Raw genomic sequence first — 26,751 nt, 5'->3', positions numbered from 1 at the left:
GGGCGACTCGATATAAGAATTTAATTTATAGCATATATAAATTATATTAGGAACATTTTTTTTCCAATTTTGTAATTTCTTAACTAAAATAAAAAAAAGAAAAAAGTATTGGTTTCTCCTATGGGCGGAGGGTGATTGCATGTATCGTCCCTCCCACCTGGTACAACCCTTTTCATTTAAATTTACAAATGATAAAATTTTAAATCAGAGTGTGTGTGCGACATAATATACAAATATCTATAAGTCGCTTATATTATATAGATATTCAACTAATTTTGTTCACAAACTATGATTTCTCCACAAAAATAGGACCGCCCCCGCCCCACTCAGAAGGCTAGAGAGGGGAGGGCAGTAGAAGCAATCACCCCTCCACACCTCATCGAATCGGCTAAGATACCAGAAGGATAGCGACATAATATAGATCTAAAAATGATATAGTAATTCAACTAATTTTGTTCACAAACTATGATTCCTAAATAAAAGTAGGACCGCCCCCCCCCAACTCAAAGGGTTTAGGTGGGAAGTTCAGTAGATGTATTTGCCCCCACTCCACCCCACCCAATTGGCTAACATGGGAACGACCTAACATAAAGATAGGCTAAAATATCAATAACAAGTTTTAATCATATAGATATTTCATTGATTTCTACTAATAAATTGGACCCCCCCACTCGAAAGTTTATGGGGGAGGGGGAATTAATGCCATTGCCACCTCCCAACCCCACCAAATCGGCCAACTTACTAGAGGGAGGGGCGACATAATCTAAAAATTGGTTGAAATATAAATGATTAGTATGTATTATTAACATAACTAATAAATAAATTTATTGTGTGATTTCTTTGCTAAAATTCATCCCCCCCCGGATCCCTAAGTGCATCAAGTTGTATCTGTAATGTGTCTTCAAATAACAAGTATATCTGGATGTAAGATAAACAACTCAATACCTACCATACATCAAAGGAAACAAATATTTGACTATAGAGCTGGATGACAGGGAAATGACTGACTTGAGTACCAACAACCCCTGTGCCAGCATTACGAAGAAAACCACCAGAAATATATAATGTAACAGCACAGCGACAACGGCACACGTGACCTGAAATAGTTGTCAGAGGAAATAATGTGGAAAATGTTGACAAAATAATGTATAAATTGTGGTGACCCGACAAAATAGCGCCGACAAAATAACGCGAAATTTCCCGACAACATAGCGCAAGACAAAATATCGCGGACTTATATATGATGTCATGGGCAGCATTTTTGTTGATGTCTCTTTTAATATTAAATAGATCTGAAAGTATGCCATATTTGCAGAAAACGAGAGTACTTTAAATTTTATATCATTCACCTTTTTCACCAATGTTTAAAATGCATAACTTGCTGATTTTGAAATGTGATGACCTGTTTCAAGCAGTGATGGAATTTCTACGTGACATTTCCTACGTGAAAGTTTGTGTGTTTATGTTTGTGTGTACGTGTGTGTGTGTATAAATCTGACAAGTATCTTTGCCTGTTTTCAAAGTACACTTTTGGAATGTAAATAAATGATATATTTTGAAATTATTCATTTTAGCTTATTATAATTTTGCTTACTGTTTGCATATTTAAGTTTTAAGATATCTAAATGACTGAAAAAAAAATGATAACATTAAAACAAAATAATATTGGCTCTATTCATATTTTACGCTATCTAAAGTATTTCTTTCAAAATGACTGAAATATATTTTTCTGCGCTATTTTGTCGGCGCTATTTTGTTCGCGCTATTTTGTCGGCCCTATTTTGTTGGGGTACCATAAACTGTTAACAGTGGAAGTGATTTGTAAAATGGTGACAGTGGAAATAAAATGGAAATGTTGACAGTGGAAGTGATGTGTAAAATGTTGACGGTGGAAGTGATGTGTAAAATGTTGACAGTGGAAATAAAATGGAAATGTTGACAGTGGAAGTGATGTGTAAAATGTTGACAGTGGAAATAAAATGGAAAAGTTGACAGTGGAAGTGATGTGTAAAATGTTGACAGTGGAAATAAAATGGAAAAGTTGACAGTGGAAGTGATGTGTAAAATGTTGACAGTGGAAATAAAATGGAAAAGTTGACAGTGGAAGTGATGTGTAAAATGTTGACAGTGGAAATAAAATGGAAATGTTGGCAGTGGAAATTGTGTGGCAAATGCTTATAATGCAACTAATAGTGAGAATATAAACATGGTAGATAGAATGTTAATTGTGGTGTTAATTGAGAACTATGTTAGCCTAAATAGAAGACGTAGTTCGTGTGTTTGGAAAACATTTTGTGTTGATATACATAGCTCCCTTGTGATATTAGCAGTGTGCATAAAGGAGGTCAAAGTTTGTCCATGGTAGTGTCAATATCAAGCCAAATGTGATCAAACCGTTTTATTATTATTTTTTTTTTTATTCTAACCATTTTGACTTTACTACAAGGCTACTGGTCACTCACAGAGTTGTGTGTCCTGGTCACGCCCAAAAGAAAGATAATGTATCCCAGAAACAATGAGACACTAAGATTGAGGTGCAGGATGATTGCATCACTTTTGATATACCTGAGAGAGAAACAAAACAGAGTGTATGTAATAGCACATAAACATAAACACATTTAACGTCGAGTCACGCATGCGTACTGAGAACGTACCTCCACATGATGACGTATATCGTTATGGTAACCACCAAACAAATAAGGGAGATAGCTATGCCAACAGCAGAAATAAATTGCAAGACACTTGTATGAGTGACCTGATGTTGTAAACAAAACAAGAAATAAGATTAAAGACGAAATCAATTTTCTTTTTCTTTTTGAAAGCTGCAGTCTATGAAGTGTTAACGTTCCTTGTAATTAAACCTCTACTGTAAGTCCCTGATACTTTCATGAGAAAGGTAGTCTAGTGAACATAACCAGCATACAATGTGTAGAACTGTCTTTCCATGGCGATAGCGGGGTCACCTGAGGTGGACTACACTTTGATAATAGTTGAATGATGGTACCTTCAGTGAAGTGCAGTAGGGCGTCGGCGCCGTAGGCGCCATTATCCTGTTGGGGCTTAGAGAGGCTTTTACCCAACCACCAGGCCTGGACATGGGGCTCTTCACCCCTGTCCTGTCTGAGGGCTCCCAACGGTAAACGGTCATATCGGTTAACTGGTCCAGACCGGGCCGTGCCGTTTACACAGCGCACCGTCCCCGTTCCTGGGTCCCACTCGCAATAAGTGGCCGAGAACAGTGCTAACTGAAAGATGGTACCTGCAAAGTACAACATCTATTTCTATCTGTAGTGTTATGCGTGAGAACTTCTGTTCTAAAATATACATCAATATGTATGTGCATTTAGGCACAAAGTAATTGTTGGCTTTCTTAAGATTGTCCTTGATCACTTTTATTTAGGATCTTTTTTTACGAAAAGATTATGTAAACCAAAAATCAATAATAATAAGAATAATAGCAACAATAATGAAAATGGTGATAAATTCACAATAATGTAATGAATATTTTATAGAGCTCAGCTTCCATCCTTTCAAATCTTGACAAATCTAACATAGTGAGATGATTATTTACACTGTGACTGTATGTATTGAAATGATTACATCTTTACCCTGTGACTGTATGTATTGAAATGATTACATCTTTACCCTGTGACTGTATGTATTGAAATGATTACATCTTTACACTGTGACTGTATGTATTGAAATGATTACATCTTTACACTGTGATTGTATGTATTGAAAGGATAACATCTTTACACTGTGACTGTATGTATTGAAATGATTACATCTTTACACTGTGACTGTATGTATTGAAATGATTGCATCTTTACACTGTGACTGTATGTATTGAAATGATTACATCTTTACACTGTGACTGTATGTATTGAAATGATTACATCTTTACACTGTGACTGTATGTATTGAAATGATTACATCTTTACACTGTGACTGTATGTATTGAAATGATTACATCTTTACACTGTGACTGTATGTATTGAAATGATTACATCTTTACACTGTGACTGTATGTATTGAAATGATTACATCTTTACACTGTGACTGTATGTATTGAAATGATTACATCTTTACACTGTGACTGTATGTATTGAAATGATTACATCTTTACACTGTGACTGTATGTATTGAAATGATTACATCTTTACACTGTGACTGTATGTATTGAAATGATTACATCTTTACACTGTGACTGTATGTATTGAAATGATTACATCTTTACACTGTGATTGTATGTATTGAAATGATTACATCTTTACAATGTGACTGTATGTATTGAAATGATTACATCTTTACACTGTGACTGTATGTATTGAAATGATTACATCTTTAGACTGTGACTGTATGTATTCAAATGATTGCATCTTTACACTGTGACTGTATGTATTGAAATGATTACATCTTTACACTGTTATTGTATGTATTGAAATGATTACATCTTTACACTGTGACTGTATGTATTGAAATGATTACATCTTTACACTGTGACTGTATGTATTGAAATGATTACATCTTTACACTGTGACTGTATGTATTGAAATGATTACATCTTTACACTGTGACTGCATGTATTGAAATGATTACATCTTTACACTGTGACTGCATGTATTGAAATGATTAAATCTTTACACTGTGACTGTATGTATTGAAATGATTACATCTTTACACTGTGACTGTATGTATTGAAATGATTACATCTTTACACTGTGACTGTATGTATTGAAATGATTACATCTTTACACTGTGATTGTATGTATTGAAATGATTACATCTTTACACTGTGACTGTATGTATTGAAATGATTACATCTTTACACTGTGACTGTATGTATTGAAATGATTACATCTTTACACTGTGACTGTATGTATTGAAATGATTACATCTTTACACTGTGATTGTATGTATTGAAATGATTACATCTTTACACTGTGACTGCATGTATTGAAATGATTACATCTTTACACTGTGACTGTATATACTACTAGATGTAAACAGTATTTAACATCTTACGTCAGGCTCAAAGGGAGACATGAGCACAGCAAAGTTTGTAAGATGTGAACATCTACAGGTCACATTATCTTCCCTTGTTTCTGTCTCACATCCGTGGGTTGCCCAGTAGCTTTCATTGCTGTAGAAAGATACGTTTCGCACGTCAGTTACGCAATATTTAACAGGAGATTGAAAAACATTTATTAGAATATCTCAACTTTCACAGGCGGATGTCAACTTTAAAAACAGCTGATAAACAGGACAGCGTTCACTGTTATCTAGATGTTGTTTTATTTAAACTAAATATTAGAGTAGATTGCTCATGAAGTCATAGCATGGGAGTATGGTTAGAGTATAATAGATGTGTTTGTAAGTTGGTGTTGTTTTTCAATAGCAACAATATTTCTTAGAAAAGTAAAAAAAAAAGTTTCCTTTTCAGACCTTGCGATCTCTAGGGCAGTTGATGTTAATTAAGGTCATCTGTTTCTTTGGCCAACGGTAAACGAATAGGGTGCTTCGTGGACAGCACAACGACCAACCGCCTTTACTTTCTCACTCAGGTACCTATTAGAGTTGGGTGGACTCAGTGGTGCCCTAAAGTTCTGACTTAGTTGCTCAATTCAACTCTTTCAATACAGTGGCTGACCAGCGTGTCCTAGGACTAGTACAACGATCCTCTTATGTTTCTCAGTTACCAAACGATGTGAGGATCACAAAGACGTCTTACAATAGTGAATGCCAAGTCGAAGCTTTCATGGAGAATTCAATATGTTCATAAGATTTAGGCCAATTCCTATTCCCACTCAGTTTATCTAGTGTATCTATCTGCCTAGTTCATGGAGTTATTGGAAGCTATTCATTTACTTTATCTACTTCATTTTCACAATTTATTTCAAACCTAGTTTGTACTCCAACAAGAATATTGGGCGATGGTTTCGCTACTTCTATTGTAAAAAAAAATTGTTTTCAGTCCTGTGGAAGACGCCCACCAAATGGAGGCTCTGATATCAATAACTTACTTGTTCTCCCATAAATAGGCACAGATCTGTTTTGGGGTACTTGTATTCTGTGGAGATAAACATGAACATTCATTTCTTTATGCTAAGTGAACATTCATTTCTTTATGCTAAGTGAACATTCATTTCTTTATGCTAAGTGAACATTTATTTCTTTATGCTAAGTGAACATTTATTTCTTTAGGCTAAGTGAACATTCATTTCTTTAGGCTAAGTGAACATTCATTTCTTTATGCTAAGTGAACATTCATTTCTTTATGCTAAGTGAACATTTATTTCTTTAGGCTAAGTGAACATTCATTTCTTTATGCTAAGTGAATATTTATTTCTTTATGCTAAGTGAACATTCATTTCTTTATGCTAAGTGAACATTCATTTTTTTATGCTAAGTGAATATTTATTTCTTTAGGCTAAGTGAACATTCATTTCTTTATGCTAAGTGAATATTTATTTCTTTAGGCTAAGTGAACATTCATTTCTTTATGCTAAGTGAACATTCATTTCTTTATGCCAAGTGAACATTCATTTCTTTATGCTAAGTGAATATTTATTTCTTTATGCTAAGTGAACATTCATTTCTTTATGCTAAGTGAACATTCATTACTTTATGCTAAGTGAATATTTATTTCTTTAGGCTAAGTGAACATTCATTTCTTTATGCTAAGTGAACATTCATTTCTTTATGCTAAGTGAACATTCATTTCTTTATGCTAAGTGAATATTTATTTCTTTAGGCTAAGTGAACATTCATTTCTTTATGCTAAGTGAACATTCATTTCTTTATGCTAAGTGAACATTCATTTCTTTATGCTAAGTGAACATTCATTTCTTTATGCTAAGTGAACATTCATTTCTTTATGCTAAGTGAACATTCATTTCTTTATGCTAAGTGAATATTTATTTCTTTAGGCTAAGTGAACATTCATTTCTTTATGCTAAGTGAACATTCATTTCTTTATGCTAAGTGAACATTCATTTCTTTAGGCTTAGTGAACATTCATTTCTTTAGGCTTAGTGAACATTCATTTCTTTAGGCTAAGTGAACATTTATTTCTTTATGCTAAGTGAACATTCATTTCTTTATGCTAAGTGAACATTCATTTCTTTAGGCTAAGTGAACATTCATTTCTTTATGCTAAGTGAATATTTATTTCTTTAGGCTAAGTGAACATTCATTTCTTTATGCTAAGTGAACATTCATTTCTTTATGCTAAGTGAACATTCATTTTTTTAGGCTTAGTGAACATTCATTTCTTTAGGCTTAGTGAACATTCATTTCTTTAGGCTAAGTGAACATTTATTTTTTTATGCTAAGTGAACATTCATTTCTTTAGGCTAAGTGAACATTCATTTCTTTATGCTAAGTGAACATTCATTTCTTTATGCTAAGTGAACATTCATTTCTTTAGGCTAAGTGAACATTTATTTCTTTAGGCTAAGTGAACATTCATTTCTTTAGGCTAAGTGAACATTCATTTCTTTAGGCTAAGTGAACATTCATTTCTTTATGCTAAGTGAACATTTATTTCTTTATGCTAAGTGAACATTCATTTCTTTAGGCTAAGTGAACATTCATTTCTTTAGGCTTAGTGAACATTCATTTCTTTAGGCTAAGTGAACATTCATTTCTTTATGCTAAGTGAACATTCATTTCTTTAGGCTAAGTGAACATTTATTTCTTTAGGCTAAGTGAACATTCATTTCTTTAGGCTAAGTGAACATTCATTTCTTTATGCTAAGTGAACATTTATTTCTTTAGGCTAAGTGAACATTAATTTCTTTAGGCTAAGTGAACATTCATTTCTTTATGCTAAGTGAACATTTATTTCTTTAGGCTAAGTGAACATTCATTTCTTTATGCTAAGTGAACATTTATTTCTTTATGCTAAGTGAATATTTATTTCTTTAGGCTAAGTGAACATTCATTTCTTTATGCTAAGTGAACATTCATTTCTTTAGGCTAAGTGAACATTCATTTCTTTAGGCTAAGTGAACATTTATTTCTTTAGGCTAAGTGAACATTTATTTCTTTATGCTAAGTGAACATTTATTTCTTTAGTCTAAGTGAACATTTATTTCTTTAGGCTAAGTGAACATTCATTTCTTTATGCTAAGTGAACATTCATTTCTTTATGCTAAGTGAACATTTATTTCTTTAGGCTAAGTGAACATTCATTTCTTTATGCTAAGTGAACATTCATTTCTTTATGCTAAGTGAACATTCATTTCTTTATGCTAAGTGAACATTCATTTCTTTATATTACGTTTATTTCATTCAGATCTTAAGTTTCAACTGTATGTAGCTGACATTTCTAGAAAGTTATCTGAACTATATCCAAATGACAAATATGGGTGATCTTAAAATGTATCTGAACTACAAACAACTTACATATATCTTGAACGTTATCTGAACTGGTCTGCTTGCTAAAGTCTCGGGTTTTGTGTTTGGTACAACAGAGAAAGATATGATGTCAGAATTAAACAATTTATCTGTTGGTTCAGGTCTCAGTGCCCTGCAATATAATTTATTCCATTTTCAGTGGCTGTTTGAATGGAGATTGTCTATAGATTACAATTTCTATATCTTTTCTTGAATGATATGATGGCTATTTCAGTTCCTAGAAAGGATAAACTATAAACTATATGATGGCTATTTCAGTACTTAGAAAGAATAAATTATAAACTAAACTATTTGTAAATATTTCATCAATCATTAACAATAACATTCTGTGAAATTATGTATTTCGAAGTATTTCTACTAGAAGAGAAATCATGTATTTCATTTCTGTAATACTAAGACTAAGACTGCTTTATTAATCTTTTTGGAAATTTGTTGTGATTACAAGGACTCTTTTCTCATATAAAGACAACACAACAGAAACATACACATAAATAGAACAGACACAACATTCATTGAGCGACTACACACGGGCATCTTTGTCCTTTTCATGTTTCCTGATCTACGAGGGGCGTTTATATAGTCTGACCGAGTGAGGTACGAACGAGTTTTTGTATCGCTCTGTTCTTGTTTTAATCGACAGCAGTCGCCCACTTCGCGACGACCTGACGTAGTTCTGGGTGGCCGTTGTCTTCCAAGATTTTTTTGATTTTCCTTAGACACTTTTGTTCAAACAGTTCCTTTAAATGTGGTAATGTTGTGAGTGTAATTTTGTATGCTCTTTTTATGATGGTTTCTAGACGGTGCAACAGTTTAGATGAAGGGTTGCCTTGCCAACAAGTTATTCCGTATGTTAGCAGATTTTGTATAGGATCTTCTTATTTAATTTAAAGCTATTGAGTTTGTATAGAAAAAAAAAGTCGCTGGGCTGTTTGTGAGTTCCAAGATGGTCCTAACCCTAACTTCGACGTGAAAACAAAAAAAAAAATGGCCGGTTGATATTTTAAAAAAAGAAACGCAATCTCAAGAGAATTTCAAGTATTGCATTTGTTTCCTTTCAATTGCAGCATTGGTTAAAATATTCATCTAAAAAATTCTTCACCGCCTAGTTACTTTGCGTATATCTAAGACAAATGATAGTATATAAGAAGTATCATCGAATCAATTAAGAGTTACGCGAGAAAATCAACACTGCCTCCTCTGGATTAAAGTCAATAGAATACTAACTGAGATTGTAGGGACTGTAAATGGACGTGACGGTAGGAGTACAATTATCCATAACGAGGCTGTATGAAGCAAAGATTGCCTTATGCCATTCAGAATTTGACCGGCCTGTATATCTGCAAACAGCCAGAGGACCGAAACATATGACCTTGATGTGTGAAAAAGGTAGCAGTTGTGTATGTGATGTGTCTTCAAATAACAAGTATATCTGGATGTAAGATAGACAACTCAATACCTACCATACATCAAAGGAAACAAATATTTGAGTATAGAGCTGGATGAAAGGGAAATGACTGACTTGAGTACCAACAACCCCTGCGCCAGCATTACAAAGCGAACCATCATTCCTCATTAATCTTCGGACTCGAAGACAAGCCTTATTATATGTTTCACAATTTACTTCAGACTAATCTGATTACAAAAAAGAGTCAATGTTTAAATAATGACAGATAAATAACTCTTTCTGACCTGTCCACTCTGTTGTCCACAAACATCTTGACTGCCAACTTTCCTGCGATATGTTTATACACTATTATTGAGTATCGATATATTTCTGGAACAAAGAGATAAAAAGCTGTCCATTGTATTTATTATTTTAGACAGTTAATACTATGACATTCGTAAGAGATCAAGAAGGATAGCTTTGTTTAAAGTAGGCCCGAAACTATTGACTGTTTCCCAATTCTATAGTGTTTGATGATTTGATCATTACCATGTTCACTGTGATAAAATATTATCTCATTGTCTGTGTCCTCAAAGCTGCCATTATTGGCTTGTGGGTAAATCAGAGGATTGTTTCGTTGTGTTTTAGTTGTTACATCTGTAAATAGAAAATAGACAGTGACCCAAACAAATATAAAGAAGGGATTTCAAAACAAGGAACTGGAAGTAAACGTAATGAGAATGGACAATATCAATTTTGGATACCTGTGTGCCGTTTGTCCCGCGTTCAAAACTTTCACGAAGGCCACGCCTAATTATACTCTACATTTTGATTTAGTTTTTGAAGATCTGACTCGCTAGAAAGTAACTTGGGAGCTCAGTTTGGAAGGACCAATGTCTAAAATACTTTGGGAAGAGACATCGTCAAATTGTTGGTGAGGCAAACGTCGAATGACGATTATTTTTTTTAATGGAGTGTTTATGAAGTATTTTATTGTCAGAAAAACAAAACAAAGAGATAATGCTGCTTGCCCAATGGTTCCAACTACCAGCACTCTTGAACGAGATCAATACAGTTTCCCATCGGGGCACCTAAAACAAAGTCCTTGGACTTACATCACTGAACATTCAAATTCAATACTACGGCGTGTAGTTCGACAATTCGAGAGATTTTTTTTTAAAAATGAGATCATGATTAATAATAAGTGTTTATTATATGTGACATTTGAAATAGGAAAAAATAATATTTCATGTCTTTCTATAACATTAATTCATGTATCGTAACTAATCGATACATACCGAAATATTAAAAAAAAAAAAAAAAAAAATTAACGCAAAAAAAACAACACAAAAAAACATAATCTTGCAGAGTACTTTCACATCGTTTACAGATTTAGTATTAGTATTTTAAATATGAACTAATTTAAATGCTTTGGCTATGCCAGAGTAGATCTTTCTTAAGTGGAAACAAAACTCACGTAGTTCCCTTAACAGAGTCCACTAAGGATTTTCTGGTGATGTGGCAAGTTCGAGAATCTTCTTAGGGATTTTTAGGGCCTTAAGTGTGTTAATTATGTCCATTGTCACTATCCGCTCGATGGATATAATTGTATATTATTATTTTAGATAACACCCATAGTTGCTTAATCATATTTTGTTTTTTAAATTTTTCGTTTTTCTTACATTGCAAGATAGTGGTACTGCGATGTCGATGATTATTGATGATTGTTCTTTTCTGTCACTCCGCCGTCTTCTCAGTTCAAAATAGGTCTAATCTTAATATAGTAGATAATTGATTGACTCGAGAACCTCCTGTGGTGAGTGTTTGAAGTAAGGGGGCTGTATTCAATCAGATCTTGTGTCAAGGATCAAAATTTCAGAGTTACCTTCCTTTAACATACTTCATACTACAGTATGATGATATTTGCATCCCGCAGATCTTGTGGCACAGCACCTTTTTGCCAACATTTGCAGAGCAGTTCATGTAGAGGTTGGCTTAGTGTAGTTTTGCATTGTTTCAGAAGATCTGGGGGGATACCGTTACATTCAGGCGCTTTGCCGGCAGCCATGCTGTCTATGGTTTTGTTGAGTTCTAACAGGGTGGGTACTTCGTCTAGTTCATTCATTGTGGGTAATTGGTTGATAGCGTTAAGGGCTGAGTCAGAGACTGAGCTTGTTGTGGTCTAGAGTTGGCAGTGATGTTCGACCCATCTGTGCATCTGTGCGTTCTAGTCTGTGATAATTTCCCCAGTGGTTGATTTGAGAAGTGCTGACTTGTTTTGGGCAGGTCCGAGAGATTTTTGATTCCTTCCTACATCCCTCTTATGTTGCCTGCTTGAGCAGCCAGCTGAATATTCTCATGAGCTTTAGCCAGTATTCATTGGCACAGATCCTGTACAAGAACAAAGGTAACAGAAGCGACTGCAACAAATACAGGGGAATTTTGTAGGCAAAGTCTTTGCTCGATGGATACTTCCCAGGCTACAAAAACTTGCTGATCGAGTATATCCAGAATCACAGTGCGGCTTTCGCTCAGGGAGATCCACAATTGACATGATTTTCTTCATCCGTCAACTTCAGGAAAAGTGCAGAGAGCAAAGGATGCCTTTGTACATCGCATTCATTGACCTGACATAGGACTTTGATCTAGTTAGCAGAGATGGCCTCTTTAAAATCTTACAGTTAATAGGCTGTCCACCCAAGCTGCTAAATATTATTGTCTCTTTCCACCAAAATATGATGGGTACAGTACAGTTCAACGGCGCCTGCTCCGAAAGTTTCAATATAAACAGCGGAGTCAAACAAGATGTGTCCTGGCCTCATTCCTCTTTGGAATACTCATCTCAATGCTAATCCAAAACGCGTTTGACAAATCCACCGAAGGCATATATCTTCATTCCAGATTTTATGGCAAACTTCTAAATATTGTTAGACAGAGGGCCAAAACTTAAATCAGAACCACCCTTCATAAGAGATATGCTCTTTGCGGACGACGCAGTGGTAGTGGCACACTCACAAGAGGAGCGTCAGTCACTAATGTCATGCTTCTCTAAGGCTTGCAAAGAGTATGGCCTAACCATTAGCACAAAAAAAAAAATGTTATGGGACCACCTGCTACAGCACCAACCTCCATCCTCATTGACGATAACAAGCTAGATGCCGTAAACGAATCTGCTACCTTGGATCTACAATTCAAGGTGACCTGTCACTAGAAGAGGAGATAAAAAAGCGCATAGGGAAGGCCGCATCAACCTTCGCTAGACTCCGACCAAGAGTTTGGGAAAACCAGAAGCTCACCACAGCGACCAAAATGGAGGTCTACAAGGCATACGTTCTTAGCACGTTACTGTACGACAGCGAGACGTGGACAACCTACACAAAACAAGAGAGAAAACTTTAACTCATTCCACTTGCGCTGCCTTCGAATGATTTTAAAAATAACATGGAAAGTAATACTGAGATCTTCGCGAGAACGGGCCTTCCCAGCATCTTTACAGTCTTCAGACAACGCCACCTGCGCTGGCTCGGACATGTTCGCCGGATGGAGGACAGTCGTATCCCGAAAATCATTCTGCACGGGCAACTTGCGTCTAGCTCAAGAAAAACTGGTCGCCCCCACCTCCGTAATGTTGATGTGATAAAAAGATATTTAAAATCAGTGCACATTGATACTGACCATTGGGAAGACATAGCATTAGATCGCACTAGTAGGAGAGAGACGGGGACCAAGAAAGCTATAGACAGCGAGAAAACATGGGCCTCAATTCTTGAAGAAAAGCGTGCCACACGGAAAATGGACAGCTCCTCTACCACCAAAGCGAAAGCCACCTTGACCTGCAATATATGTGGACGGGAGTGTCTCTCGAAAATAGGGCTCCACAGCCATATGAAAAAGTGTTTTACGACTGAAGGAGGCCAATGACTACAGTAATAAAAAGTACCTGAATTTATTATACTCTTTTGATAAACATACCAGCAGTGGCGTAGCTAGGGTGGGGGGAGAGGGAGAATTTGAGGATCCCCCTGGGCCCCCAATTGAAGGGGGCTCCCAAATGAGTGTTCGAATTTTTTTTTACATTCATTATTAAATATTACGCAAAATGCAGGGGCATCCAAAGAGGTCACTCCACCCGGGGTCCTCAAATGATGGCAAATTCCTAGCTACGTCACTGTATAGAAATTATTTCAACAATAAATATACAACGGTTTTGAATAAAATTATGTAAGAAGGTCAAACTTTTAAATTCATACAATGAACACATGTTTAAATATTTTTCCCCCTTGGAAGAACACACCTAGCCATGTGCCCGAGTGCAATGAACTTCCTCACGCTATGGTTGCTACGCAATAAAACAAAGCAAGGGGCCTATATAATTGAACCAAAAAAGGAGATTTGGGTGAAATATGAAAGTAAATCAAACTAAATCCTATACCAAAAGGGATGTTTTAATCCTAACAGGGTAGAATGTACAAATGCAAAAATATGAACAGTTCCATCAGAGCGTGGCACAATCAATAGGCAGGTAAAGAGTGAAAACACACAGCTTACTTCCTTATAATGTACATATGGCAGACTCATATGTAGGACAATCACCAAGAGATATAAATGTTGATGTATGTAAACAGTAATAAGTCCTACCGAGATTAAAAATGAATAAGTCCTACCGAGATCAAACATGAATAAGTCCTACCGAGATTAAACATAAATAATTCCTACCGAGATAATCTTTACTAAATGTCACGTCAGTGTTGTTCTCCGAAATTATAAAGGTTTGAAGAAGATATTCTAAGGACAATAACAACTGGTCGCTAGTGTTATTCGATTTCACTCCCTTTGACAGATCGCGCCATTCTTTGGCATCAACTGAAAGTATCTTGTCAATTTGATCTATTTGTCCCTAAAAGTGTTTAAAAACATGAGTAAATCATTAAGACAAATTACAAATATATATATATATATATATATTAGCATTACCCACCGTCTACGCCCGTTGTTTCATTTCAAGACTAAGCTAACCCTAACCTTTTTTCTTAGTTATAACAATATAATAATATATCCGCCTTCCCAAACACAACAATACTTCTACACATCAGAAAACTTCTCCTCCCTCTCCCCCCCCCTCTTATTGCCCCTTGAAAAAACTTGAATTTTAGTTTCTGTTACATCTAATGTTTTAGTGTCTTCACACCAAGACAATGAACATTTCAGTCAATAACAATAAGATAGAATTAGTGTTGAAAAAAAAAACAAAGTTTTATTTGATTATTTTGCTTGTTTCTTTTTAACAATCAAGAATGCAAAAACATAATTTGTTAAAAAATTGTTAAAAATGCTAAATTCTAAATTTCGGGAACTGCTAACCTTCCACTTCGAGTAATGATAATTTTCTGTCATTGAGTAGTGTTAATATTCTTCTTACCTCGACCAACTGCTTTGTAGCAATTAACTTGTGTCCTTTCAGTGCAATGGTCATTTCAAACAATATTTCTATTATTGCTTTAATATCTCCTGATAATATCCTTGGGTTACTTCTGAAGTATTCAAACACACTCTCTGTTACGTTGGAGATGGCTTCTTGGGCTCTGTAGTCGGACTCATTCTTCAGTTCAGCCAGTCTTGAGAGCTACAGTAGACAAAGAATAGAATCGAATAATCGATCTTTCAAAAATTTTCTCCAGTATAAGTAAGGACTTATCTGTGATTGGGATATGAGTTTGTCCACGAGCAAATGGCTTCAATACCCCATTGGTAATATCCAAGTGAAGAACGTCTTCCAATATTTGTTTAGGTCGTCATAGACTAGACGTAACTCAAGAAACAGCTTCCTAAAAAGGACGTCAGATACAAGACGAGATATGGCACATAGCAGTTCGTTCCAAGATAATGTAGAACCGTTCTTAATTCCGGTCACAACAACAACAAAATGCAATGCCGAACTGGTACTTGACCACTTATTGAGGATGTGCCCGAGCGTCGCATCAGGTTTGCGAGACATGTCCTCCAACAGACTGAATCACGCGCCCTATGGATAGCAATATTATAAAGGCCGAGACGGGTTAACCACTAAAAGGACGCCCTCGTATTACATAGCGCCCCACCTTCATGAGAAGTGGGCACCGGTTGGGTAGAGGAGGAACATGTTGCAATGACAGAACTCTAAGGGAAAGCTTGTTCGAACGTTTACGTTAAAAAACTGGAGGAAGTCCAAATCTTTTAATTTTATTCGATAACAATAAATAGGTGACTGTGGCCACTCATAAATGAGTTACGCTCCCTGCGTCCTTTGGAGAATAAATATCTACCGTACACCACCGAACTATTAATTTTTTTTTTTAAATGTCATAAAGATCTGCAGATCACTTGACTGACTATGAAGGTTGTTTCAGTGTAGAAACTCATTTGAATGAGACTCTCGTTACTATCAAAGTGGAAGTCTAGCACGAAGTGGGCAGTAACTCTTGCTATTTGTTGGCTCCAAGTACTTACCAGTGGTAGGAGCTGCTGAAGAGAGATGGGTAAACAGTCTCTAAAACTTGGGTATTCCCAGTTACCTCCCTTGTTACACAACCTATTGACTGTTCCTAGAGGTCATTGATATTACATAGATTAGAGAACAACAACAAAAGAGGTTACAATTGTGTAAAGTATTTAGAAAATGTTAACTAGACTCTACCATCTGTGATCTTCTATATAACATCTGTGTTTTATATATAACATTGCGTTCGCATATAACATTGGATTCACAATAGTTCACATATAACATTGGGTTCACATATAACATTGGGTTCACATATAACATTGCGTTCACATATAACATTGAGTTCACATATAACATTGGGTTCACATATAACATTGAGTTCACATATAACATTGAGTTCACATATAATATTGAGTTCACATATAATATTGAGTTCACATATAACATTGAGTTCACATATAGAATGAAAATTTTTGGGGGATTTTCTTCGCAACGTGTTTTTGAAAAGTAAAAAAAAAAATAAAAAATATTAAAGCAAAAGTAACGTATTAAAAAAAATTCTGAAGAAATACTTTAAATTTAAATTATTATAAAATTATTATTATTAATTATTACCAATAATTTTTCAAAGGACTAACTTGCACAGATCAATACAAACTTACATATACAAAGTTATATAGATCTATTGCATTTTGGCAGAAGTGACCTATAAACTGTACCTGTGTACCTTGGTGAACATGCGACAGTGGACAAACCGCCAGCGATAGTTTCTGGAAAAGAGACGCCATATTCCTGAGCAGCTAAGCATGCACCAATCTTTTCAGAAGGAATCTCTGCCATTGTAAATGTAAGAATGAAGACTGGTTAATAACACTACTTGTTTGTCCTAACTTATCAATGTAATATCATCATATATGTAATAGGAACTTGCAACTCAGCTCAAATAAATTTCGACTATTTCTTGCTTTTTGACGTCAGAACATTTCACAATTAACATTATTTATAGCAGATAGCATATTTTTTATTTAGAAGTTACCAACAATTAAACAAACAAACATGTAGTATATCCAAGAAAAAGTCCAGTTGATGTTTACAGAAACAAATAAAATGTTGAACTTATTTATTTTTCTATTTGATTAAGCTCAATAAAGTCAAGTTAAACTAGTTCTATAGTCACCTGTTTTACCAATATATGCTTCAGTAGTCTCACTGGCTGGAAAAAAAAAGTAATACATTTAGTGTTTAGTGAATCTGTTAAGAATATAACTTACACTATTTTATAATAGTGACACTATGGGTGATGACAATACGACTAACGAATACAGTAACAGAATTAACACATGCTGACGAGAAAATCACATGACAAAACACATGCATTCGTGTACACAAATCTACTTTGACCAGACCCAAGAACACACATTTAGTTTCATCAAACGCAAACACACACACGCACACATCTAGTTTGACCATACTTAAGAACACACCTAGTTTGATCAGACACAATCTCACACATTTCCGATGACCAGAAACAGACTTAATGCTCGCTACATAGCTCCAATCATGTTCTCACAGAGCCGCAAGACAATGACGCCGTTACCAACATACTGCACGGGGGCGCTCTCAAACATTTTGAAACACAGGCAATCATTCAATGGAATTACAGGCTGTATGCATTAAATACAAAGTGGCTGGGTAGATAGATAGATAGATAGATAGATAGATAGATAGATAGATAGATAGATAGATAGATAGATAGATAGATAGATAGATAGATAGATGGATGGATAGACAGGTAGATAGAGAGAGAGAGAGAGAGAGTGGAAGATAGAAAGAGAGACAGATTATGACAAACATAGAAAACAACAAAACTTCATTTTTTTTAAATATTGTTTATTCAATTTTTGTCATTGGTGTGCCATGTTGTCTTCCTGTCCGCCTTACAGCCTCCAGGCTCCACATTTGTTGCCTTTTACTGCTAGTCAATCAACTTTCGACGGACCTAAAACAAATGAAAAACACTTTGTAGTATTAGTCTAACTGAAAGGTTTTAGTGACGACACTATCAAACAGTCCACTGCTTTGCCTTCAGGCTACACATTTTATACATCCTCTTATCGCCCACTAAAAAAAAAAGAGAACAGATAAAAAATGGCATTTCTTTGTCAATAACATTAACAATAATAATAATAATAATAATTCTAATATTAATTTTTTAAAATACATTGTTATTGTTATAATAATAACCGTAGTCAAATGTCATAGAGTTGAGGAAACAACATAAAAACATAAAATGTTAATAGTCAATGTCATTAATAACCTGTAGATGTAGAAATATGGGAGTGCCATAGTTTTAAGCGCCGTAGTTCCAAGGGAGCAGGAATTTTCTGTATAATTCACTTCATTGAACAGAGAAGTTGTCTATTCAAAGCATCTGTAGTGAGAGAAATAGAAAACAACAACAACTGATATTAACCCTTTAACCGTTGGGAGAAATCGTGTTAACCCCACTGTGGTAGAGAACGACAAAAAAAAAAAAACAAGAAAAAAAACTTAACATATAAAGTGTAATTGTATCAATTAGTTTGGATCAGTCACGTGATTTAATTTGTAATAGATCTAGAGTCTAGAGTAACAATAATAAATATGTCAATACACTAACCACTGTGCAAGCAAAGTGCTTATAAAAATAGCTTGATATCTATCTATTGTTAATTTTCAAACTTTAAGCGAAGACCTAATTCTCTTCACAAAGTATAAAGGGGGCTAATTCAATGTATACAGCCACATCTTTCAAGTACAATTTCTTTCCCTTACCAAACATTATAAATAGTTACCGATACATAAAAATCTACTTGTTTAATTTTTTTTTAAATCGATTATTGTTGTCTCACTTACAAGAAAAACTTTTTCAAACTTTTAACTCGATTGAAGACTGGGTGTGAGAAAAATGTACAAAATTTGTATCAGACAGACAGAGTGAGTTGATATAAACTTTGTAAAAACAACAGAAAAATAATAAATGGATGTATCAAGGATTAAGGACGATTAGAAGGAGACCGAGAAACAGAAAGAATAAAGTTTTCCTGATGTACAAATTACGAATCATTGATCATATTCAACTGTTATTAATACACTAGGTTATCATCATAATCTTAGTTGCCAAGACAGAACAGACCTAGCCATCTTAGATGTCATGATATTACAATTACAACGACACGCAAACAAAAGCATTGAAAAGTAAAATACGAGCAGTTGATATAAATGCTTAGCTTGCTCTTTGTTCCGGTTCTTACTTCAGAGTTTCAGATTATCTACATCCTAGCCCAAACCTTTAGCAGGACGACAGGGAAAGGCGGCTAGCAAGGTATTTTGCTTTTAATAGCTAATGAATATTAAATTAGAAACAAGACAAATATAAAACAAGGTTACAAAGAGAGTTTGTGTGGAAACACAAACTCAAATTCGGCCCCCGAAGTGGCAAAGGCAGGTTTTAATATCTTCCAAAAGAACATCAGAATGAAATTCTATCAAAGACAAATGACAGAGAAGAATGGAGAAAGAAGGTTGACAGATCTTGTGTGGTGCCCCAGAGGTCCAGCAGACGAAAGGATAGGTGAATGTGAAGTCAGATGTGAACCTATCCTAACTGATGTCTTATAATGAATATCTAATTTATCTATTTGTTTTGTGAAGGGTCAATCTCTTATTCAAATCCACGAGAAAAAAAAATTCCGTAAAAAAAATGATTTTCCTTTAGTTAAGTGTTCTATGGCCATGGTGTAGTGCTGCAGTTCACGCGATGATATGAAAAACTACTTATTAATTGTTGTTTTAAATTATGTCCAACTAAATAGTTTTTTTTCTCTTTAAAAAAAGTTAACATTTTGTGTCTTAATGTAGTGGTTAGTATGTAAGTGCCAATTTTTGACAAAAAATCTAAAACCCTTTGCATAAATATGTTAAAAATATGGTACATTGTTGTGGTCCTGCTTAATACCTCCTGTGTTTGTTACTATTAATTTAATAGTTAATAGTTGTAAAAAATGGTGTATTTTTATGAAAAAACAGCTTACATAATTTAAAAAATTAGATTTTTCGCTTTCAGAAGAGAAAAAAGTAGCATCAGAACTTTGAATGGTCTAAAATATTATAATGTCGGATTTTCACAATCTTTTCTAGTTTACGAGATCTAAATGGAACGGACGGACGGACAGACATTCCACACAAAACTAATTGCGTCTTTTCCCCTTCCTGGGGCCGCTAAAAATACCTTCAAACAAAACAAACAAAGCTTATATTAGAAGTTTGGATCAGTCATGTAATAGATAAATTTGTAATAGACCTAGACTAACAATAATGAATCTGTGCGATAATAAATATTTTTTATTTATTCTTTTTGTTTACTGAGACCTCATACTTTTTGCTTTCTCATTACACTATGATCCTATCACTTGTCTGGGCCAGTTGGGAAAGGGTTTGAAAAGGAGAAGGGGGGGGGAGAAGGGGGTATGTATTTTAAAAAAAAAAGGTGGGGGGAACGACATGAATTCGAACTTGTGGGCTAAAGACCTGTCGGGCTATTCAAGCCAACACGGTGATGTAAGTATCACGCTGTCTAACATCCTTTTTTAACTCTTTTCCACCTGTGCTCTTCTGGCTAGAATGAATAAAGCGCTGAAGATTCAAGGAAATGTATTAGTGAAGCTCGGAATCTAGAAACACGCTTGACACCTGGGCTAATTAGTCTCCCTTGTATCCAAACAATTTGTTCTATGTGATATTATTATACCTTGAACTGGTACAATTTAAGATTACTCTGCAGCTCAGGGATTTTGATAAAGTGCATACATTTTACAAAGCTTGTATCAAATCACTCTGTTCTCCGACACCCAATCTCGTTTCAAGTCAACTGGTGGCTCTTGAAGTTTCAAGTCAAGAGGTGGCTCTTGAAGTTTCAAGTCAACTGGTAGCTCTTGAAGTTTCAAGTCAGCTGGTGGCTCTTGAAGTTTCAAGTCAGCTGTTGAAGTTTCAAGTCAGCTGGTGGCTCTTGAAGTTTCAAGTCAGCTGTTGAAGTTTCAAGTCAGCTGGTGGCTCTTGAAGTTTCAAGTCAACTGGTAGCTCTTGAAGTTTCAAGTCTGCTGGTGGCTCTTGAAGTTTCAAGTCAATTTTTGAACACGTTATTTATTATTATTTATGTTACCTAATATATGGTCTGATCGATAAAAAATTTACCAATTAGTTATTTATTTATTTGTAATGAATTGTTTAGATTGGCATTGAACAAGGGGAATAAATGCTAGAATGAAGAAATAGGGCTGTAAATATGGAGTTAGGGTTAGGATCCAATTGAAATTAAGAATAATTATTTATGGTTGATAACAATACAAGAATCATTCAAAATAGTAACCATTTAGTCTGCAGTTTTGAAATATATGGCTGTGAATTTTTGTTATTCCCCTTAGATAACCTTTGTTTTTTTGTTTTTTAATATTTTAAAATATTTGTTTGTACATATTATGTGTGCTAAGGTGGTTTTTTGAACAATGTAATGATACAGCCCTTTGAAAAAATACTTGATAAAAAAATACTCACTGTTTCTGTTTTATTATTTTAAATCTCTTTTAAACTGTAGGTTCTATCAGTAGGTTCACATGTCTCGAGTCAAAAGAAACTCTTAAACAATCAACATATGTCAGCCATTGATAGATGTTTATATAGTCAAGAGAGGACGGCCTGTCTGTGGCAGCCGTCATTCGGTGTCTTCACAAACAGACCTCTTCAAGTCAAGTGCCCGTTTAGATAGTGTCCCACTTTGTACGCCAGACCTTTTGATATCACGACATTTTTTTGTTATATCCGTCTTGTCCTATTTCCATCTTGTTCTATATTTCCTTCCTAGTTGAAAAAGTAAAAACATTGACATGCTCCAAATAAAGCCATAACATATGACCACTTGTTAATTATAAAACTAGTTGAATGTCCGTTATGGGCCTAATAGGCCTACTTTGTGTTGCATTGTTAGATCTCACAGCCCAACTCTAGGCCTTTGGTGAAATGAGGAATTCATGTTTTGCATTTGACCCAAACTGTAATGTGACAGTCTAGACATTGCCTTGGACTATCAAGTAGAAACAAAAAGCAAATCTAAAAAGAAAAGCTTTGTCAATAATATTTTTTTTCCTCTTGAGTGTCACCCCGTTGATGGGTGTCAGCCGATGCGGTCCGCACCCACTTCGTTTTGCAATATTTAGTTCCCTGAAGACATCTATGATGTGCATCCACACACCCACTTCGTTTTGCAATATTTAGTTCCCTGAAGACATCTATGATGTGCATCCACACACCCACTTCGTTTTGCAATATTTAGTTCCCTGAAGACATCTATGATGTGCATCCACACACCCACTTCGTTTTGCAATATTTAGTTCCCTGAAGACATCTATGATGTGCATCCACGCACCCACTTCGTTTTGCAATATTTAGTTCCCTGAAGACATCTATGATGTGCATCCACACACCAACTGTTTAAAAAAAAAATTAGAACAGTAAATAGGCGACGTCTTATCTCTTCATTCCGTCCTTCATGGTCAGATCTAAGTATTGGACAACTGATCTCTTTGCTCATTCCGTCCTTCATGGTCAGATCTAAGTATTGGACAACTTATCTCTTTGCTCATTCCGTCCTTCATGGTCAGATCTAAGTATTGGACAACTTATCTCTTTGCTCATTCCGTCCTTCATGGTCAGATCTAAGTATTGGACAACTGATCTCTTTGCTCATTCCGTCCTTCATGGTCAGATCTAAGTATTGGACAACTGATCTCTTTGCTCATTCCGTCCTTCATGGTCAGATCTAAGTATTGGACAACTTATCTCTTTGCTCATTCCGTCCTTCATGGTCAGATCTAAGTATTGGACAACTGATCTCTTTGCTCATTCCGTCCTTCATGGTCAGATCTAAGTATTGGACAACTTATCTCTTTGCTCATTCCGTCCTTCATGGTCAGATCTAAGTATTGTACAACTTATCTCTTTGCTCATTCCGTCCTTCATGGTCAGATCTAAGTATTGGACAACTGATCTCTTTGCTCATTCCGTCCTTCATGGTCAGATCTAAGTATTGGACAACTTATCTCTTTGCTCATTCCGTCCTTCATGGTCAGATCTAAGTATTGGACAACTTATCTCTTTGCTCATTCCGTCCTTCATGGTCAGATCTAAGTATTGGACAACTGATCTCTTTGCTCATTCCGTCCTTCATGGTCAGATCTAAGTATTGGACAACTGATCTCTTTGCTCATTCCGTCCTTCATGGTCAGATCTAAGTATTGGACAACTTATCTCTTTGCTCATTCCGTCCTTCATGGTCAGATCTAAGTATTGGACAACTTATCTCTTTGCTCATTCCGTCCTTCATGGTCAGATCTAAGTATTGGACAACTGATCTCTTTGCTCATTCCGTCCTTCATGGTCAGATCTAAGTATTGGACAACTTATCTCTTTGCTCATTCCGTCCTTCATGGTCAGATCTAAGTATTGGACAACTTATCTCTTTGCTCATTCCGTCCTTCATGGTCAGATCTAAGTATTGGACAACTTATCTCTTTGCTCATTCCGTCCTTCATGGTCAGATCTAAGTATTGGACAACTTATCTCTTTGCTCATTCCGTCCTTCATGGTCAGATCTAAGTATTGGACAACTTATCTCTTTGCTCATTCCGTCCTTCATGGTCAGATCTAAGTATTGGACAACTTATCTCTTTGCTCATTCCGTCCTTCATGGTCAGATCTAAGTATTGGACAACTTATCTCTTTGCTCATTCCGTCCTTCATGGTCAGATCTAAGTATTGGACAACTTATCTCTTTGCTCATTCCGTCCTTCATGGTCAGATCTAAGTATTGGACAACTTATCTCTTTGCTCATTCCGTCCTTCATGGTCAGATCTAAGTATTGGACAACTTATCTCTTTGCTCATTCCGTCCTTCATGGTCAGATCTAAGTATTGGACAACTTATCTCTTTGCTCATTCCGTCCTTCATGGTCAGATCTAAGTATTGGACAACTTATCTCTTTGCTCATTCCGTCCTTCATGGTCAGATCTAAGTATTGGACAACTGATCTCTTTGCTCATTCCGTCCTTCATGGTCAGATCTAAGTATTGGACAACTGATCTCTTTGCTCATTCCGTCCTTCATGGTCAGATCTAAGTATTGGACAACTGATCTCTTTGCTCATTCCGTCCTTCATGGTCAGATCTAAGTATTGGACAACTGATCTCTTTGCTCATTCCGTCCTTCATGGTCAGATCTAAGTATTGGACAACTGATCTCTTTGCTCATTCCGTCCTTCATGGTCAGATCTAAGTATTGGACAACTTATCTCTTTGCTCATTCCGTCCTTCATGGTCAGATCTAAGTATTGGACAACTGATCTCTTTGCTCATTCCGTCCTTCATGGTCAGATCTAAGTATTGGACAACTGATCTCTTTGCTCATTCCGTCCTTCATGGTCAGATCTAAGTATTGGACAACTTATCTCTTTGCTCATTCCGTCCTTCATGGTCAGATCTAAGTATTGGACAACTTATCTCATTATCTAGCCAGTCAGCACAATAAAGAAATGGAGAGTATATTAACTAGCCAGTCACCACACTAAAGAAATGGAGAGTATATTAACTAGCCAGTCACCACAATAAAGAAAGTGAAAGTATATTAACTAGCTAGTCACCACAATAAAGAAATGGAGAGTATATTAACTAGCCATTCACCACACTAAAGAAATGGAGAGTACATTAACTAGCCAGTCACCACACTAAAGAAAGTGAGAGTATATTAACTAGCCAGTCACCACACTAAAGAAAGGGAGAGTATATTAACTTGCTAGTCACCACACTAAAGAAAGGGAGAGTATATTAACAAGCTAGTCGCCACACTAAAGAAAGGGAGAGTATATTAACTAGCTAGTCACCACATTAAAGAAAGTGAGAGTATATTAACTAGCTAGTCACCACATTAAAGAAAGGGAGAGTATATTAACTAGCTAGTCACCACACTAAAGAAAGGAAGAGTATATTAACTAGCTAGTCTCCACACTAAAGAAAGGGAGAGTATGTTAAGCCAGTCACTACACTAAAGAAATGAAAATAACAATAACTAGAGAATTAGAGGTTTTCAAACTTTTTATATCGTTTAAACATACCAAAGGATCCTGTTCGTAAAAAACTACATAAATGCATAGTACATTGGTTACAAATATATATATATATACACACACACACAAAATACATTTATGAAGTAAATAACTTTTGTTTTAAATAGTTTTTTTTTTAATTAATGACATGAATGAGGTTGAATGATATTTTACAAGTGTAATTATGTAACGTTCAATCTTTAATGTAATTAGCAATAACCAATCTCAACTGACACGTTTCTTATCGGTTTCTTTTGTTTGGGATGAGGTTCATGAATCCACATTTTACCAAAGAAGAGGACGCGAAAGCAGTCAGCAACTTTTGTACCCTTAATGTTTGATATAAAATTTAAATCTGCGATCAGATTAATTGACTTTTAGTGAAGAAGTCAATTGTGTTATTTTCATCTTTCTGCGAACCCTCTCCAGTCATCTTGGGGACCCCTGGGGGTCTGCGGACCACAGTTAGAGAACCTCTGATCTAGATGATGATGAAGCTAGTCTAAATGACCACTAGGCGGGCACTAGGATCAGTCGTCTCGATATAGTTCTAGATATGTGCATGGTCAAGTGAATGTTGAAAAGGGAAGTAACTTAGTGCGCTTCTTTAAGTGGTTGATGTGATTGTCTAGTCACAATGCTCTCAATGTTACTTTTTTGTTTTAATTGATTCAAATGAGATACAGCTTGAACACAATGACTACATTCAAAAGAGGCCTCCCCTCCCCCTCCTTTTTCCTACAGTTCTCCCATAGTACAAAAAAAAAAAGTTAAAATTGTATTTTTTTTTTAAAGTGTTTTTTTTTGGTCTAACTCTAGTTTGACAGACAGTATGTAGTTTTCTAATAACATGATTATGATATTCATTTTTTTTAAACCAGAAAATGTGTTAGTATTTCTTTTGTTAGAACATACAAAAGTTAAATGTGTTTATAAATATATCTGCAGCAGCGGTTATAGCGATTCTGCTGCTGACACTTCAATACCATTATCAAGTAATACAATAAGAATTTTAGGTAACAGGAGGCCCGGGTACGCTGTTCTGCCTCATCGTGGCACCCGGGTGGAAACGGCCATTAGAGGAAGTGGTTAGGCTAAATGAATGGCGAAACAAAACCCCCCAGTGAGAGTGTCCAAGTGTAGACGAGAGCTTACCCATTGCACGGCGCGGGGTTGAAATAGTGCTCTCATGGTCCTGTCGAATAATCCATGCGCCATTCCTCAAGGGACCGTTACATTAATGGCGAGTTCCCCCATGGTTAGCTTGGTACAACATA

At 35.5% G+C, this 26,751-nt stretch overlaps 1 protein-coding gene across 1 annotated transcript in view; it reads right to left on the bottom strand.

Moving 5' to 3' along the window:
• Positions 1 to 22,387, bottom strand: part of LOC106064952 (adhesion G protein-coupled receptor L3-like) — a 30,219-nt gene extending 7,832 nt beyond the window's left edge. Inside the window, exons 1-15 of the mRNA XM_056030388.1 lie at positions 21,876 to 22,387; positions 18,601 to 18,714; positions 17,461 to 18,282; positions 17,003 to 17,116; positions 16,292 to 16,386; positions 15,225 to 15,428; positions 14,522 to 14,702; positions 10,355 to 10,462; positions 10,111 to 10,195; positions 8,410 to 8,533; positions 6,024 to 6,070; positions 5,026 to 5,143; positions 2,655 to 2,755; positions 2,463 to 2,565; positions 950 to 1,097 (exon numbers count right to left, since the gene is read on the bottom strand). Of these exons, the coding sequence (XP_055886363.1) occupies positions 950 to 1,097; positions 2,463 to 2,565; positions 2,655 to 2,755; positions 5,026 to 5,143; positions 6,024 to 6,070; positions 8,410 to 8,533; positions 10,111 to 10,195; positions 10,355 to 10,462; positions 14,522 to 14,702; positions 15,225 to 15,428; positions 16,292 to 16,386; positions 17,003 to 17,116; positions 17,461 to 17,518 (1,486 nt within the window). The 5' untranslated portion in view covers positions 17,519 to 18,282; positions 18,601 to 18,714; positions 21,876 to 22,387. The remainder of the gene's footprint in view (positions 1 to 949; positions 1,098 to 2,462; positions 2,566 to 2,654; positions 2,756 to 5,025; positions 5,144 to 6,023; positions 6,071 to 8,409; positions 8,534 to 10,110; positions 10,196 to 10,354; positions 10,463 to 14,521; positions 14,703 to 15,224; positions 15,429 to 16,291; positions 16,387 to 17,002; positions 17,117 to 17,460; positions 18,283 to 18,600; positions 18,715 to 21,875) is intronic.
• Positions 22,388 to 26,751: the final 4,364 nt, after the last annotated feature.

This window comes from Biomphalaria glabrata, chromosome 5, assembly GCF_947242115.1.
Source record: "Biomphalaria glabrata chromosome 5, xgBioGlab47.1, whole genome shotgun sequence".
In the NCBI taxonomy this organism is placed as follows: Eukaryota; Metazoa; Mollusca; class Gastropoda; family Planorbidae; genus Biomphalaria; species Biomphalaria glabrata.
The sequence above is the reverse complement of the archived record's forward strand: the minus strand, read 5'-3'. Positions and strand labels throughout refer to the sequence as shown.